The 17,086-nt window shown below is 39.9% G+C and overlaps 8 protein-coding genes across 8 annotated transcripts; 4 read left to right on the forward strand and 4 right to left on the reverse strand.

Moving 5' to 3' along the window:
- The first annotated feature begins 383 nt into the window (after positions 1–383).
- Positions 384–2,547, forward strand: LOC111604834. The gene is made up of 3 exons (XM_023323063.2): positions 384–1,580; positions 1,955–2,171; positions 2,233–2,547. The coding sequence occupies exons 1-3, from the start codon at positions 741–743 to the stop codon at positions 2,424–2,426; spliced, it is 1,251 nt and encodes a 416-aa protein (XP_023178831.2). The 5' UTR covers positions 384–740; the 3' UTR covers positions 2,427–2,547.
- A 170-nt stretch (positions 2,548–2,717) lies between these two features.
- On the reverse strand, positions 2,718–4,202 carry LOC111604864. The gene is made up of 3 exons (XM_023323099.2): positions 3,590–4,202; positions 3,006–3,531; positions 2,718–2,936 (listed from the first exon to the last, which is right to left on the reverse strand). The coding sequence occupies exons 1-3, from the start codon at positions 4,142–4,144 to the stop codon at positions 2,758–2,760; spliced, it is 1,260 nt and encodes a 419-aa protein (XP_023178867.2). The 5' UTR covers positions 4,145–4,202; the 3' UTR covers positions 2,718–2,757.
- Positions 4,203–4,871: 669 nt separating this feature from the next.
- LOC111604904 lies at positions 4,872–6,232 on the reverse strand. Its single transcript, XM_023323143.2, has 3 exons — positions 5,696–6,232; positions 5,109–5,634; positions 4,872–5,050 (listed from the first exon to the last, which is right to left on the reverse strand). The coding sequence occupies exons 1-3, from the start codon at positions 6,230–6,232 to the stop codon at positions 4,872–4,874; spliced, it is 1,242 nt and encodes a 413-aa protein (XP_023178911.2).
- A 642-nt stretch (positions 6,233–6,874) lies between these two features.
- On the forward strand, positions 6,875–8,325 carry LOC111604813. The gene is made up of 2 exons (XM_023323034.2): positions 6,875–7,949; positions 8,005–8,325. The coding sequence occupies exons 1-2, from the start codon at positions 6,890–6,892 to the stop codon at positions 8,184–8,186; spliced, it is 1,242 nt and encodes a 413-aa protein (XP_023178802.2). The 5' UTR covers positions 6,875–6,889; the 3' UTR covers positions 8,187–8,325.
- A 231-nt stretch (positions 8,326–8,556) lies between these two features.
- Positions 8,557–9,968, forward strand: LOC111604814. The gene is made up of 2 exons (XM_023323035.2): positions 8,557–9,724; positions 9,793–9,968. Exons 1-2 carry the CDS (start codon positions 8,659–8,661, stop codon positions 9,966–9,968), a joined length of 1,242 nt encoding a protein of 413 aa, XP_023178803.2. The 5' UTR covers positions 8,557–8,658.
- A 476-nt stretch (positions 9,969–10,444) lies between these two features.
- LOC111604851 lies at positions 10,445–11,965 on the reverse strand. Its single transcript, XM_023323084.2, has 3 exons — positions 11,328–11,965; positions 10,745–11,273; positions 10,445–10,684 (listed from the first exon to the last, which is right to left on the reverse strand). The coding sequence occupies exons 1-3, from the start codon at positions 11,880–11,882 to the stop codon at positions 10,506–10,508; spliced, it is 1,263 nt and encodes a 420-aa protein (XP_023178852.2). The 5' UTR covers positions 11,883–11,965; the 3' UTR covers positions 10,445–10,505.
- A 1,569-nt stretch (positions 11,966–13,534) lies between these two features.
- Positions 13,535–15,672, forward strand: LOC111604809 (vacuolar protein sorting-associated protein 33B). Its single transcript, XM_023323029.2, has 4 exons — positions 13,535–13,610; positions 13,676–13,776; positions 13,832–14,159; positions 14,215–15,672. The coding sequence occupies exons 1-4, from the start codon at positions 13,554–13,556 to the stop codon at positions 15,655–15,657; spliced, it is 1,929 nt and encodes a 642-aa protein (XP_023178797.2). The 5' UTR covers positions 13,535–13,553; the 3' UTR covers positions 15,658–15,672.
- Positions 15,673–15,815: 143 nt separating this feature from the next.
- LOC111604810 (neugrin) lies at positions 15,816–16,989 on the reverse strand. Its single transcript, XM_023323030.2, has one exon. The coding sequence runs from the start codon at positions 16,894–16,896 to the stop codon at positions 15,820–15,822; it is 1,077 nt and encodes a 358-aa protein (XP_023178798.2). The 5' UTR covers positions 16,897–16,989; the 3' UTR covers positions 15,816–15,819.
- Between the last annotated feature and the right edge of the window lie 97 nt (positions 16,990–17,086).

Below are 17,086 nucleotides of genomic sequence, written 5' to 3' on the forward strand. Positions count from 1 at the left end.
TGCAGCTTTTTATAATATAGTTTAAAAGCAACTGGCTTCGACCTATCACAAACAAAATATTTAAGGGCTTTAACCGTGAATGATTAATTTGATTTATCAAGATTTAGCATTTCTTATATAATTTGTTATATAAAAAAATTGGTTAAACTGATAAAAACTATAAATAACGTTTGTTATCTGTTTTCGTAGCAGTCTTCTGATAGCTGGCTGTATATTTTACACACTTTTTATTATTATCTTCAAACTATTCTTGAAGTTCTTACAATTTGACAGGATTTAACACAAGTTTACACCCATAAATACTTATTTAAAAATCGTATTAGCCAACTATCGTTTATTAGTTCTTGACAAAAAACCGCTGAAAGGTTTCCTTTTGTTTCTCAAAATAATGAAGAGGTTAGGGTATTTTAAAGTCAGATATCACTCATCTCTCACGCTCTCATTTTCATGGCATTCGCCATGCTCTCATTCCCATTCCACTGACCGTCAGCTGATAAGCCAGTCCCATGCCAACGAAAGCTAACAACAGAGAGAGCTTTTCGACTCGCGTCGCGGGCACGTGAGTTGCTGCCAACGAGAGCTTTTCTCTTGCTATCGCTCTCGCGCTCGCTCGCACTCCGTATTTGTCAGCTTAACGCAACAGCCGCTAACGCTCAGCTGCTTGGTGTTTATTAAGCATTTCATTTTTTGTGACCACAGTCAGGTGACTTGAAAAATAAGAAAATTTACATTTAAATAAAATGGGAACCGGCAAGAAGAACTACCAGGCACCCGAGTGGCTGACTGCGGAGTTTCTGCAGGACGTGTTGAAGGAGCACTTTAAAGAGGAATCGCTAGCTGTAACCGATTTACTGGTGAAGAGCGCCCAGGTGGGCGATGTGGTTGCCGGCTTTGCCAGCGAAATGCATCGCGCCTGCTTCAATCTGCAGCGCGGCAACGTGAAGAGCAAATTCTCCGTCTTCGTCAAGGACCATCCAAAGGGTCAGACCGGCGCCATTGCTCTACGCAGCAAACTCTTCAAGCGTGAAATACTCACCTATAAGGAAGTACTGCCCCGTGTCCAGGCGCTGCTGGAGTCCATTGGCGACAAGACGCAAATAGCTCCCGTCTGCTACTATACAACGGAAACTCCGGAGCCCTTCCTCATTTTGGAGGATATGCAGCTAAGCGGATTTGAGAACTTTGAACGAGGGCGACTGCTCAACCTGGACTACGTGCTGCCCAGTGTGGAGAAGCTGGCCAAGTTGCATGCCTGCAGCGCTGTCATTGCCAAGCAGAATCCCGAGGTACTGCAGTTCTTCAACGAGGCGCCCATTTCCCGCAATCCGGATCGTCGTGACTTCCTTAGCTTCTTTCCGGTGAACATACGCTGCGTGGCTGAGGAAATTGCCCACTGGAAGGGCTATGAAGAGATCACCGAGAAGATGTTCAAGCTGGCCGAAAACGTGCTCCAGAGCGCCATCCACATGTACGATCAACAAGAGAAGGGCTTCAGAGTGTTCAACATGGCCGACATATGGATCAACAATCTAATGTTTCATATCAACAATGAAACCAAGGAGCCCGATAATGTTGTTGCTGTAAGTTTTTGGAGCTTTAAGTATACCCTGTACATATATGTATGTGACGAATGCAGAGTATATATGTGACAGATAAGCTTTGATTTCAAGAAGAAAACATTTTTCTTATCAGCAACCGATGAGTTAATCGGAATAGACAATATATTTAATTTATCCTCGATCGTTTAATATTTTAATTTTCGTTATCTCGAAGATAATATCAGATTCTCATATATATTTTTAACTTCTCATAAACATTTGCCCGTCGAAACTTTCTGTGCCCGTACTCACGATATTTACTTTAATTTTTTCCTTATTCAAATATATTTTATTTTTTAAATTGAGCTTCTAGTCATACATCCCCGACTTGCTTTAACAAATGTTATCTCTTACAGCTTGATTTCCAGCTGGCCTATGTGGGCTCGCCAGCTGTCGATCTAAACTATTTTCTATTTGGCTCCCTCAACGAGAATGTACGCAAGGTACATTTCAAGTATATAATACACGAATATCAACGCGTACTACGGGAAACATTGGAAAAGCTCAAGTACGACGGACACATTCCAACACTCAAAGATATACACATTGAGCTAATCAATAATAGCCTGATTGGTGGGTTTCAAATAAAATGTAGTAAAAAATACTATATATGTAATACTCTATCTTTGCTTAGGTGTTATTGCTGCCACTTGTCTTACGCCTCTGATATTCAGGGAAGATGGTGGATTTGAAAATCTGGAGGATTTGAACTCACGCACAGAGATTGGTGACAATTTCCGACGCGAGAACGTTGAGAATCCAAAATATCGCGCATTTTTACAGCGTACAGTCAAGGAGTTCGAATTAAACGGTTTTTTGGATACGTAATTCCCTTCAATACGTGAACAAATAGGGCTTCCAGTAGTCTACACTGTATACACAGTAGTTTTTAATGACATCAAATTGTTTTTACACATCACACATAAAATATGTTATATCAAAAGTACATTCGAGCTATAAATACAAAAACTGTATTACATCTAAAACATATTATATTTTATATAAATATATATATAAATATAAGAGATATATCATGTGAAAGGAAAACAATCCCATTACTATATTAACTACCAATTAACTACAAATGCAGAAATGATACTTTTCTTTTAGTTCAGGCTTTATCCCATTTGATGTTCTTTAAGAATTAAGTGTGCAGCATTTACTCAAAGTAGCCCTGTTCCTCATATCTGGCCAATAAGAACTTAATATCTTTGACGTAACTGTCTAGGCGGTACAAGGGTTTCCGTGCCTCTTCCTTTTGCATCAGTTCCACGGGGTCAAAGTCCTTTAGCTGAAGACATCCCATCATTGGCAAAAAAGTTGACACCAAAAAGAAATCTAAAAAGTTGTACAAAAAAAGTGGTTTATATCCTGCTTAAGTAGGACAATTTTCCAATGAATAATTACCACAGATCTTGTGCTGGGAGATTTTCTTCCAAAACTCCGCCGAAGTGGGCAGTTCGCCCTTATAGCCAATTTTCTGTAATGTTGCAAGGAACTCGGAGAAATAGTAGTCTATTAGTTCCTTATAGTTATTGTGACGCTCTTCGGGGCCCATCAGCATATATACAGAATATATTATATCGGAGGTTATGGGGCAAATGTTGCTCATTTGGAAGTCCAGCAGCATGACATCCTCCACGCTGCCATCTTCCTTGTGCTTGAACATCATATTGCGAGCGTGAAAGTCGCAATGGCCAAGCACGTAATACCCATTAGGTTTTCGGTTTTCGTAATACTCCCGAAATATCGCTCTCATTTGGTGCACATAATCAGCTTTTATCTTATTGAAGTGAGGAACATATTTTCGAAATTCAGGAATCTCCTCGAGCAACCCAATGAATGTGCCCATGCCAGCGGTGAAATAAGAAGTTTCCAAAACGGAATGCATGGTAAACAAGCCGTACTTGAATTCTTGCAGGAAATCGGGTTGCTGAAAGTAAGTGAATTTTATGATTATCTTATTATGTTCTAATTATTTCTGAACTTACTTCGTTCAGCACTTTGAAGCTGCACGCGTGCCATTTGGCTAGCTTTTGAAACGCGGTCTTCAGCTCAGCGACGGTTGGATCTCGTTTTCGAATGATCGTATAACCCTCCGGCAGCAAATCTTCAAAGATCATAACCTGACGCGGCTCTAAGCTGTGATAGATGCAGGGCACATACAGCTTCGTATTATCGCCGGCCTCGCGAAGCATTTCCTCGAACTTGGGAAGTGCCTTGGTGTACATGCCGATCTCGGTGACAAAGATTTGCGAGCTACCGACCATATCTTTCTTGTGCCCTTCCTGCTCGGGCATTGTCTTGATGATAAGCGATTTGGATTGGTCCCCCGCCTGTGTGGTGTACGAGACAAGTGCCCGAAACATAACGCTCGCATAGTGATCGCCCTTAACACTTGCCGGGGATATCTTAACATCAACGACTTTCAGTTCTGGTGTCTTTCCATGCTCAATTAACACTTCCTCGAGGAACTGTGTGTTTAACCACGCGGGCGCCACCAATTCATCGACATTGAACATCTCGTTGTCGGCAGCTGACGTCATCTTTCCAGGACCTATTGGTAATATGGCTGCTTTTGTAACTAATAGTTGTGCTAGCAATTCAACTGAGCACAAAATACTGAAAGACTTCCGAACACAATTCAACTATTTAAGTGTTTTTTCGTTTGAAAGCTTTGGAAAGCTTTAGCAATATCTGATATAAAAAATGATAACAAATTTAACATGAATTTTGATAAAATACTATCAAATTACTTACAAGAGTAAATATAACAATTATTTTAATCATTAATGAATTATTTAATCATTAATTTTAGTCAATCAACATTGAGCACGGGTGCTAAAGTAACGTGTCTCTCTTTCCTTCTCTTTCTCTCTTCTATTCTCTCTTCGGCGTTTGCTCTTCTATCCTTACCCTTTAAATTTGAAGTATTGTACATTAGTATGTAATAATCTAGTTATAAATAAATTATATATTTTAATTATAAATTATATATTTTAATTATATATATTTTAATTATAATTATGATGGAGATGATCCATCATAATCATCTCCATATTCTTATTCCCCAATGCATGAAATCAAAGACCTCATTTTACATCGTTAAAGAAACACTCAATAGTTCGGCTCTATTTTGAGTCTCTATTTTGGGTCTCTCATATATAAAAGGCGAGCCAGCTGCAGAGCTCGATCAGTCTCGTGCCTAACCTGATGCTGGTCGGTCGTAGTAATTTTTTCTTATAATTGACTAATTAGTACAATTTGAATATGCTATTCAAAGAAGCCATCTTTCTCAAATCTGGCCAACAAATGCTTAACATCCTGAACGTACAAGTCTAATCGGTAGAGTCTTCTTTGTACGTCTTCCTTTTGAAATATATCAGCGGGATCAACGTCGTAGAGCTTAAGGGCATAAATCATTGGCAAGCAGGTGGTTAGCAAATAGATGTCTGAAATTTTCCAAAATAACTATTAAATCTAACTAGGGTACTTCGATTTGGAACTTACCATAGCACTTATGCTGGGAGATTTGCTTCCAGAACTCCACCGAACTGGGTAATTCACCTTTATAGCCAATTTTCTGTAATGTTGCAAGGAACTCGGAGAAATAATAGTTAATAAGCTCTTTATAGTTATTGCGCCGATCTTCCATGCTCATCAACATATATACGGCATATATCAGATCCATGGTAATGGGGCAAATGTTACTCATTTGGAAGTCCAGTAGCATAACATCTTCCAAAGCTCCATTTTCCCGCCGCTTGAACATCATGTTCTTCAGATGAAAGTCGCCGTGGCATAGGACATAATATCCGCCCGATTGGCGATTCTTGCGATACTCCTGCATTACATTTTCCAAGCGATCTATGTAATCATTTTCCAGCTTCTTGAAGTGCGGCTTATACTTTCTCAACTCTGGAACTTCTTCCAGGAAATCTAGGAACTTTTCCATGCCTTTGCTGCAAAAGGGGTGTTGCCGGATATTTGGTATCTCGAAGATTCCGTGTTTGAATTCTTGCAGATAATCGGGTTGCTTAAGTGGAAACATATTGGCATTAAATATATGTAGGTTAGTTATTTTTATCCAAACTTACCTCGTGAAGCATATGGAAGCTAACCGCATGCAACTTGGCCAGCTTCAATAAGGCAAGCTTCAGTTCCTCACTGAATGGCTCGCGTTTCCGGACGACCGTATATCCCAGCGGCACCAGATCTTCAAAGATCATAACTTGACGCGGTTCCAACGAGCAATACAAACAGGGCACACATAGTCTAGTATTATCGCCCGCCGCGCTTAGTATCTCCTCGAATCTGGGCAGCACTTTGGTATACATGCCAATCTCTGTTTCAAAGATATGGGACTCACTCAGCAGCTCCTTCTTGTGACCCTCCTGATCGGGCATTGTCTTGATGATCAGCGACTTAGATTGTTTTGCCCCTTTGATAGCATACGAGACATTCGCCCGAAACATAATGCTCGCATAGTGATCGCCCTTGGCACTTGCCGGAGACATTCGAACATCCAAGACATTAAGTTCTGCTACCTTTTCATGTTTTCTAAGCACCTCCTCAATAAACTGAGCATTGAGCCACGCGGGAGCCACCAACTCATCAGAATTGAAGCTTTCCATTGTTATATGTACTGATGAAGCTATGTTGTTGACTAAACTCAACATCGTTCCCTCTGCTACTTAAAAACCGTGCGTTGAAAGCTGTCAAAAGCTTTGAAATAGCTTTAAAGCACCTAAAGGCAATTTATGTGTATTGTGAAATAAAAGAGTATTTGAGCTTTATGGTTCATCAGATAACAGTTGTTAAAGTTTTGATATTTACACCAATTATCTATACTATGAGTTCAATATTTGCTAAAGTTAACTATTAGAGATTAAAGATGTTGTACTCAACATCTTTGAAGTAATTTAATATACATTAAAGGCACACTAATTTTATTTTATATTTTATTTTATTCTATTTTATTAGTTTCGAAAACGAAGAGCAGAGCCATTTGTTACTATAAAGCGTTTGCTTACGCAGAGTATTCAATAGTCAATCTTAATTTTAGAACAATTTAAATTACAAGCTTACATTTATCTGCGATTTCCCCATAATTACTTTTGCACATAAAAGGCCAATAGTTTTACAAACAACCAAAAGTTACTATCTCATGCCTAAGCAGCGATTATTACTCTATGAATTGGCTAAAAAAGCTCTTAAAGCTTTCATGACAACTATATAAAAAAGAAAATTCAATTAACTGGTTTTAGTTTGTTCTCAGAAAAGCATCTGAAATGGCAGCAAATAACGCGACCTACAACTCGGATGAGTTGGATGCTCCCGAATGGCTCAGTGCTCAGTTCATGAAAGAAATCTTGGATCAACATCTCAAGATCCCGCATCTAAAAGTAATTGAAGTTAAGTTCTCCCCAGCCAGTGTGAAGGGAGATCATTATGCCAGCGTAATGTTCCGTGCAGCTGTTAAATATGAAACGCCGAAGAGCAAAGATTCTGACACAATATCGCTCATCATTAAGACAATGCCCGAGGAAGAGGGCCTAAAAAAGGAGATGCTGGGCGAATCACACATCTTTGAAACGGAGATAGCGATGTACACCGAGGTGCTGCCCAAGTTTGAGAAGATCCTGCGCGAGGCTGAGGATGAAACAGCATTTTGTACCCCATGCATCTATCATAGCTTGAAGCCCCGTCAGGTAATGGTCTTTGAGGATCTATTGCCTAAAGGATACTCCGTCTTACGGCGAAATGCTAACCTTGAGGAGCTCCAAGCAGCACTTACAAAGCTGGCCAAGTGGCACGCAGTCAGCTTCAAGTTGCTCAAGGAACAGCCCAAACAATTTGGTCACTTAAAATATGATTTGACAACAGTACCAAACATGCTGGAGCAGGACTTCATGACTAAATCGTTGGGACACTTTATAGATATGCTGGGCAAAGAAGCGAGCTTGAAGCCCTTTCAAAAATACTTCGAGCCGATGCGTGGAAAGATAATCCAGCGTTACGTAGATGTGGTACGCGAATATCGCGATAATCGCCAAGAAAATAGTTATTATGTTGTGTGCCATGGTGACTTTCACCTTCGTAATATGATGTTCAAGGGACTCGACTGCATGTTGTTGGATTTCCAGATGTCCCATGTGGGATCTATGACCAATGACGTTATATATGCCATCTACATGCTGTTTGACGGCGAGATACAAAGAAATAACACAGATGAGCTCATCTTCAGCTACTTCCAAGCCTTTCTGAGCACCTTAAAGAATATTGGCTATCAGGATAAATTGCCCAATTTGATAGAGTTCCGACGGCAAATGTTTCAAAACCGTTATTTGGGTAAGTTCTTCAGAAATTTGTTATTAGTGTATAATGTATTTATATAATTTCTTAGATTTTCTCCTGCTGACCACCTTTCAACCTTTGATTATAAGTATGCGCCAAGGCGCCGATCCTGGAGAAGTCGTAGAGGACGAACAAATGACTAGTCAGATTTACTATCAAACGGAATACATCGATAATCTGAAGGTCATACTCCCGCGAATGCTGCATCTGGGCTACTTTGAGCCACTTTAAATGTGACGGGTATATATAAAACATGACTAGAATTCCATTTGTAGTGTTTACCTTCAACTGTGCATATTTTAACGTGTAGAGCATTATAATTACGTGGAAACATTGAATAACCTCATAGTGGACAGTTATCTATTAGCAACTAGATCTTATCTGTATTTTGTGTTATCTCTAAATACACACTTGAATGTTGTTAAATTCGATATAGGGTCTACTTTGACGATGTAACTTTTAAACACATTTGTATGACTTGGTTTTATAGTCTAGCCAGACATTTGTTTGATATATAAATATATGTATATTAGTGTATGAGTGCTTATAACTAATTGCACTATACAAACCTATCTAACTCGATTTCAGTCGACTAACTAATACTGAAAGCTCTGAAAGCTTTCCGAGTAGGAATACTTAACTTGGGGCTTATGGTAGATTCGCTCTTAGTTCGTTCTTAAAAGCCCTGATAAGAGCATCCGGAATGCCGTCCAATAGCGAGAGCTACGCATCGGATGAGTTGCATGTGCCACAATGGCTAAACAGTTATTTCATTAGAGAGATCTTGGGTCAGCATTTCAAGATACCTGAGCTGAGAGTCGTTGATGTAAAGTTCTTCCCAGCCAGTGCCAAGGGAGATCATTGCCTTAGTCTTATGTTTCGAGCTGTCGTTGAGTATGAAACACCACAGAATGAGAACTCAAACAAAATATCCCTGATCATCAAGACAATGCCCGAACAGGACGGTCAGGCGAAAGAGCTGCTGGACGAATCGCATATTTTTAGGACGGAGGTTGAAATGTACACCGAGGTACTGCCCAAGTTCGAGGAGATATTACGAGAGGTCGGAGATGAGACCACATTTGGTGCTTCGTGCATCTATCATAGCTTAAAGCCGCAACAAGTTATGGTGTTTGAGGATCTGTTACCGCTCGGCTACGCTATCATTCGCCGATTTGCCACTGCAGATGAGCTCCAAGCAGCGCTAACAAAGCTGGCCAAGTGGCATGCAGTTAGCTACAAGTTGCTCAACGAACAAACCAAACTGTTCGATCAGCTACAATATGATATGAGCACACTGCCGAAGTTTTTGGATCAGCCTTTCATTACGCAAGCCTTAGGACACTTTTTAAATATGCTCGACAATGTGGAGAGCTTGAAACGCTATCGAAACTACTTCGAACCACTTCATCAAAAGGGAAACCTAATCCAGAGTTGGGTGAACATTGTGCGCGAATATCGCGATAATCGCCAAGAAAACAGTTACTATGTGCTCTGCCATGGGGACTTTCATCTGCGCAACATGATGTTCAGGGGGCTCGAGTGTACGCTACTTGATTTCCAGATGGCCCATGTGGGACCTATGACCAGCGACATAATATATGCCATGTATGTGCTGTTCGATGCGAAGATACGTAGAGAGAAATCGGATGAGCTGATTTACAACTACTTCCACACCTTCATGAATACCCTAATGCACATTGGCTACCAGGACAAGTTGCCTTGCTTGCTTGAGTTTCGGCGTCAAATGTTTGAAAACAGATATAATGGTAAGAGTATATAAATAGGATTCTTTCTTTTTTATATAGCTTACAAGGGTTTACTTTAATTTTGTAAGATTTCCTGCTGATTATTGCATTTCTACCGTTGATTAAACATTTCCGCAACGGAGCTGAAGAGATAGTAGAGGATGAGCAGAAGCTTGGACAACTGTACTATCAAAAGGAATACCTAGATGATCTGGAAGATATGCTTCCTCGCATGCTGCATCTCGGCTACTTTGAAGAGCTATAAAATGAATCTATTTTTAGATAAGTTTTTTTCATTATGCTAAGTGTAATTAAAAATAATCTTTTGATTAAGTTTGCATCTCTTTTCTTATCATTTTATTTTATAAGCTAGCTGCAAACACGCCTTCGATCATTATCAATTTCAACACACGGTGTTCACATTACATTCATTGATTAAACTTGTAATCATGACAAGCAATAAGAGTAGGACTATTATAATCATTGAGGCATTAGATGTGGCTAAAACTGCTGTTAAGTATTCTCTATCAACGCTAAAAGGTTGAGCATAAAAGTGTTTATGATATTATTTAGCAACATTTTAAAAGCTCTCTCAGCTTTTAAGAAAATAATATTATCTAATTTCTGTCTACTCCCCAAACTTATTTCATCCAAGTTATCTACTCGCTATCTTCCAGTAAAAGACATTTTAAATCTGTTAGCTAGAAATACCAAACAACATGAAATATTTATTATTTTTGTATGACATTAAAAGATTACGCTCTTTGGTTTGATATTAATACGATCAAGCAAAATAACGACATCAGTCAAAATAGCCTAATTTTTCAAATTTGGCCAACAAAAAACTGACATCTTCAACATAGGTATCCAAGAAAAATAACTTTTTGCGAACTTCATTTTGCTGCAGGGCCTCAGTTATATCCATGACATTTTCTCTAACACCATGCAGTAGGGGTAGGAATGCCGATATCAAAAAGAAATCTGTAATGAAAAAAATGAAAATGTTTATTTCAATTTCTTTTTTAATTCAATTTAACATACCATAGAAATTGTGACGAGTCATTTGCCTCTGAAATTCCACAAAATTTGGCAGTTCGCCTTTGTAGCCAATCTTTTGCAGTGTTTGTACAAAACTTGAAAAATAAAAGTCAATTAGTTGCTCGAGGTTCTGCTGACGGTCCTCCGGCGACAGCACCATATAAGTAGCATAGATCACATCAATAGTTATGGGACAGATATTGCATATTTGATAATCCAGTAACATGCAGTCCTCGAAGCTTTGATCCAATGCATTGTGCTTGAACATCATATTACGCAGATGGAAATCCCCATGGGATAGTACATAGTATCCATTGGGCTGTGGATTTCTACGATACTCCTCCGAAATATCAACGAAAAGATCCATATGGGTATTCGCCTTGCTCCTAAAATACGGCCTATACTTAGCAAACTCTGGCTTCGAATCGAGCAGTTCCAGAAAATTGCTCAGACCCGTTGTCATAAATGGATCGTTCAAAATGTTTGGCATTTTGCAAATACCATTTTGGAAATCTTTCAGAAACTCTGGTGTCTTGGATAAAAGAACTGATTATTATCAATTTATTATCACTCACGCTTGACCTACCTCCTGTAGAATCTTAAAGCTAACCGCATGCAATTTAGCGAGCTTCAAAAATGCGCCCTTTATCTCCTCGACCGTTGCATTCCGATCTCGTAGAACAGTATAGCCCAGCGGTACCAAATCCTCAAATATCATTACCTCGCGTGGCTCCAAGCTGTGATAGATACAAGACGCACAAAGCTGAGTTTCATCGCCGGATGCCTTGAGTATCTCTTCGAATCTGGGCAGCACCTTGGTGTACATGCCAATCTCGGTCTTAAAGAGATAGGTATCCTTAAGCATTTCCTTCTTGTGACCCTCCTCCTCGGGGACTGTCTTGATGATCAACGACTTGGAATGGTTTCCTCTTTGTGTAGTATACGAAACATTGCCCCGAAACATAATGCTGGCATAGTGGTCACCCTTGGCACTCGCCGGAGAAATATTCACACTGACAACTTTCAGCTCAGGTGCCTTTTCGTATTTACTCAGCACTGGCTCCAGAAACTGCGCATTTAGCCATTTGGGGGCTACCAACTCATCGGCATTATAGCTATTATTCTCATTTGTCGATGTCATTTTGTTTGCACTGTAACTATACTATAATAACGTATTCAACCGAGCGAGCGAACGAATCAACGAAACTACTAATAATGAGCTTCCGCATAGTGCGCACGTCTATTTAAACTATTCTTGATGAAAGCTTTCTATACTCTATCGAGCTAAAACTGAATGAATTTTTGTTTTGTTATTGTAAATTACATAATTGCTATGAAACGCTGTACAAATGATTGTTAAGCACAGAGCGTTATCTCCAAATAAAAAAAAAAAATTAAATTAAAAATAAAAATAGGCGAATCTAAAAAGTGATCCAGATTCGAAACTTGAGAATATGAATTTTATTTATTTAAGGAATATTAGAAAATTATATTTAAAAAAAATTGTAATGGTGACTGAAAGATTTATCCGAAAATCACTATAATATAATATATACTTGAGATTATTTGTCATATCTCCACTAATTTATATATATTTATAGTTACATATTAGTGAGTTGGTTACAAAATACTGGAAATTACTTTGAGTTTGTGCATTGATAAGGTAAAATATATAGATTTGAAGTACCTGACCTATAGTCAACAAAAGTAAGCAATTATTTACAAGCATTATTATCGACTCAATATACCTAAGCCTAATTATTCATTATGGAAAATGCTCCCGCTGTTGGACGCGCCTTAAAAACTTGCAAACCTCTTCCACTGGTCATGAGATCCTCTTTATAATTCATTTCAATGACATCTGCAGATGCGCTGCACTTCTATTTGAATTTGCTACATTCATTTAATTAGAAAGTTCAGGTACATATTTGAGTTTTCATATATAAAGTCACTTGATTAACGATAGTAAGAGTTGAGGTAAGATTTGATGGTATCGCACTTCAGGCTGATAATTATTAATTATTAATATACAAAATTGCGAAATCAGCCATCTGGGCGACTCCCACCGATTCGCGTTAAAGCTTTGATCCGATATTGTTTTGCAAACAAATTAAAAACAAGCTTTATTTCAAGTTCCCCAAAACAAACAAGTGATCTAAAGCTTTTTACTCTAAAGCTCTTTAGTGTGTTTAAGTGCTGTCTCGAGTATTTCACAAAACAAACTGAAAAGCTTAAAAAGTTAAACGAAAAGTACATTTCATAAATTCATTAAATAAAGCGATTGAAAAAATTATAATACAGACATGCAGTTAATATTTCGATAAGATTACGAGTATCAAACCCTTCCTGGTTAATAGAGTTAGCAATCTAATCATTAAATGGGTAATGCAAGTGAAGTACATCAATAGCAATTCCACTTTTGCATTTGCTTTAAATGATTAATGAAAATGTTTGCCACAAATTAATTATAACAAATTAAACAAATACTGCCATGAAGTCATTCTAATCAGATTATTATTCTTTAATTGGTTATTAAATGGGTATGGGTATTATAAGGATATAGACAAAAATATATAAAAAAAATCAAACAGTTGAGCGTTTAGCTTATTAAAAATGACTAAGTAAAAAAGTCGAAAAAATAGGTAATCAAGGTCTAAACTTATATCTATTAAATAGCATGTTTAAATTATATTTTCTGTATGCACCTTAGATATGTGCTTAAACAAAACAACGCTTTATCGCAAACTGTTATCGGTACAATTCAATTATCGATACACACAAAACCTAAAAGTATCGCAACGCATTCTCTCAAATGGATGTTACATTGGAGAAGAAACTGCAAGGATTTCAACTGGTAGCACAGGAAAAGGTATGCGCAACAACTAAATTAATAGTTCAAAACCAAAAATATAAATTATTGTGTTGTCCTTACAGTTGCAGGCTATACTATGTTCCATACCAGGCAAAAAGGAGCTCATCTTGGAGCCAGAACTGATCAAGCCATTGGAGCATGTATGCACCGCTTCCTGGCTGAAGTGAATATATGCAAGAATTAATTAACAGCTGTTATTAACGCATCACTTCTTACAGATTGAAAGGAATCCAGCGTATTTACAAACACGATGCGAAGCAACGTCTGCCACACGCCGCCGATCAAGTGCACATTTATATGATTCGCAGTCTACTGGGCACTTATCAAACTCTGCTTCGTCAACTGCAGCCACTGGCTATACAGACGACTAGTGAGTCACCTGACTTGGAATTGCGTGCATTTCACATAATTTGCGTGCCCAGCTGTTATGCGTACTTTCATGCGCTACTCGAACAAGCGGGATTGTGTGGTGTGGTGCAACTACATCATTACAACTGGGATTTTATATATCTGGACCAAGGTGTGCTTAGCCTGGAGCTACCGAATGTGAGTAAAGCCACAAATTGCCTACAACTTCTAATTCCCATGCCCATACCCGCAGCTCTATGAGTGCCTTTATCTGCAAAGCAACAGCTCTGCATTGCCGTCTATAGCGCAGAGTTTGCGCCTGTTGCAAATGATTTGTGGCCCACCCTCTGTGACTCTCACCTTTGGCAACCACTCCGCACAACTGGTGCAGTTGCTACAGGCACTAGGAACAGTGCCTCAGTCTCCAAACCCACCTGACTTCGGCGCCTGGCTAATAATTGACAGAGATAAGGACTACGTATCGACATTACTGACACCTGCCATTTATGCCGGTCTGCTTTTGGAAGTCTTCCAGCTGAGTGCCGGTGAAATTATCGTAGACAATGCCAACAACAAAATACGCAGTCAAAAGCTGCAGCTGCTCCAGGGCAAAACGGAGTATGCTCCCAATCAAGCAAAGCCCAGTTGCCTACGCCTTAACTCCGCCTGTGATGAGATCTACGGGGACAATCGTTACAAACATTTTGCACAAGCCAGCAGCTTGGTGCGCGCCCAAGTGAAAACATTGGGTCTAGAGCTGCAGAAACTCAACGACATGAAGTTGGAGGAAATGCACGACTACGTAGCACGCAAACTGCCCAAGCTGACAGAGCTAAAAGCTAAAGTATTGCGTCATCTAAATGCGTCCGAAATTGTTATACAAATGCTTGGCAATTTTCGTCGGCTTCAAACGCTAGAAGAGGACATCCTGAATAATGTATCACGCAAACGCTTGCTCACCGGGATCGATGAGTTGCTGACAACGGATGGACAACGTTACAATACATTGCGCCTGCTCTGCCTGTTACATTTATGCGTAGGCGTGACGCCCGATGAATTGCAAAGCTTTGCCCGGAATTATTGCAACATGTTTGGCCACCGGGAATTGTGTGTGTTCCAGCAGCTGGCACAGGCAGGCCTCTTGCCGGTTCTGCTACCAGAACGTAAAACATCTGCTAAACTATTATCCAATTTGCCACTGCCAAAGTTTCAGCAAACCGAATTTCAAGCCAATGCTAATCGTCTGAAACTATTGACCTCATTTGCAGATGCAGAACAACCGGCTGCGTCTGGCAGCGCCAGTGGCCATCCAGCTATCAAATCCTGTCCTAGTTTTGTGTTCAACGGAATGTACATACCGCTCGCAGCGCAGCTCTGCTCCATGCTCCTCAATGCTAACAGCGGTGAGCAATTAGCCACAAAACTGGCCATGATTGACGGCCTACACGTACATGTGGGCGCGCAAGTGAACACGCTCAAAGCTTATGCGGCAAATTTAAAAATGGCATCAATAGAAAGTGCTGATGTTTTTCCACTGCGCCTGCGCAACTTGTTTGTGTTTGTGGTGGGAGGCGCAAATTATGCAGAGATTGCAGCCTGTGATTTTGTGGCCAAACTAACTGGCGCTCAAATAACTGTGGCCTCGGATACACTGCTAGCGGGCAGCGATCTTATCGCCGCTGCCTTTAATCACTAAATCTATAACAATCAAAGTTGATATGTTTATATTTTTGTAGTAAAACGTTGCCCTTCTTATATTGCAATGGGTTATCGACAGGCCGATAAATTTCCTAAGGACACGAATGGCATATGTTACAACACTGGTTATGCTGCACTGGGATATTTTACATATATTAATTTATCGGCTTCCGCCCGTCATGCCGGGCACTCTATATAGGAACTCCCCATCATCATCGTAATATACATCTTCTACGCGATATGTGGCTCCTTTTCGATATAATTTGCGTGGTATAACTATGCAATCCTTCACTTTGCTTATCTCATATTTACGTTGATCCTCAACACTAACCACAATTTCACTGCGTTCAAATTTCTGCACGAAATTGGGTAAGACACCCGTTCCACTGGGATTTGGCAACGTTCGCTCCATCAGATGCTGCTTTTGCTCCTGTTGGGGTAGTAGCTGTGCCTTTCTTAGATCCTGAAAACGCATATTACGCTTGTTTTTTACTTTGTCCAACAAATAAGTTTCCTCCTCGGCCTCCGAGGGACTTATTATCCTAGTCTCTGCTCGCTGGCTAAGCTCCTTGGTTATCAGCTGCTTGTTGGATTTACTTCCGAGCAATGCGCGAAATTCTGTTTTTTGGGGTACCGGCAGCTCCGGCCGCGTTGGCCACTGCTCTGGAGACAACTGCTGGAGATCTTGTCGCTGGCGCTCGGCAAACTTTTGCAGATGCTGCAGGAATTCAGTTGGCACTTCGGCGCATTTGCCAGCACGCAATCGGGACCAATTGTTCATGACGCCGGCATCATGGGAACGTATGCGTTCCACACTCTGTGGCCGCCATTTGGATCGCAACACTTTTTGCACAATGCCCGGAGTAGCTGGAAAGCTCTCGGCGAGTCGATCAACACTCCATTCGTCTGCATCGCGCTCGTGCAGCACACGCATTTGCTCTTTTTCTGCGTACAGCAAAAAATTTGGTAACTTAGCATCACGAAAATATTTATGCTTAATCATAAACTGGCGAACACGATCCCTTTGTTGCTGCAATTGCACCTCGTATTGGCGATGTGCTTTATGTGCAGACATAAAATCCGCTTCATTGTCGGCATAATCCTCCCTCGCATCCGCTGCCTGTTGTTGCAAATCTTGCAATTGATATGCCATGCCGGGATTGGCACGGCGTGGTACACGAGCCAAAAGTCCCCATTGTGCTGTATACAAGCTCCTTATTATGAGATGTGATTTCATTTTAGCCTTATAAAAGGTTGTGCGACTAAGCGGCACGCAAGTTATTATGGTAACAATTGAGAAATAGAGGTATTCCGGTAGTGAAAACGTATCGATTTCTCTAGACTTATCGATTGACACATGGCTCATTTTCCTGCCTTTTATCTCTTATATAATAAGGAAATATTTATTGTTTTAAGCATTAAATGCT

This window comes from Drosophila hydei, unplaced genomic scaffold, assembly GCF_003285905.1.
Source record: "Drosophila hydei strain 15085-1641.00,03,60 unplaced genomic scaffold, DhydRS2 tig00000063-arrow-pilon, whole genome shotgun sequence".
Lineage (NCBI taxonomy): Eukaryota > Metazoa > Arthropoda > Insecta > Diptera > Drosophilidae > Drosophila > Drosophila hydei.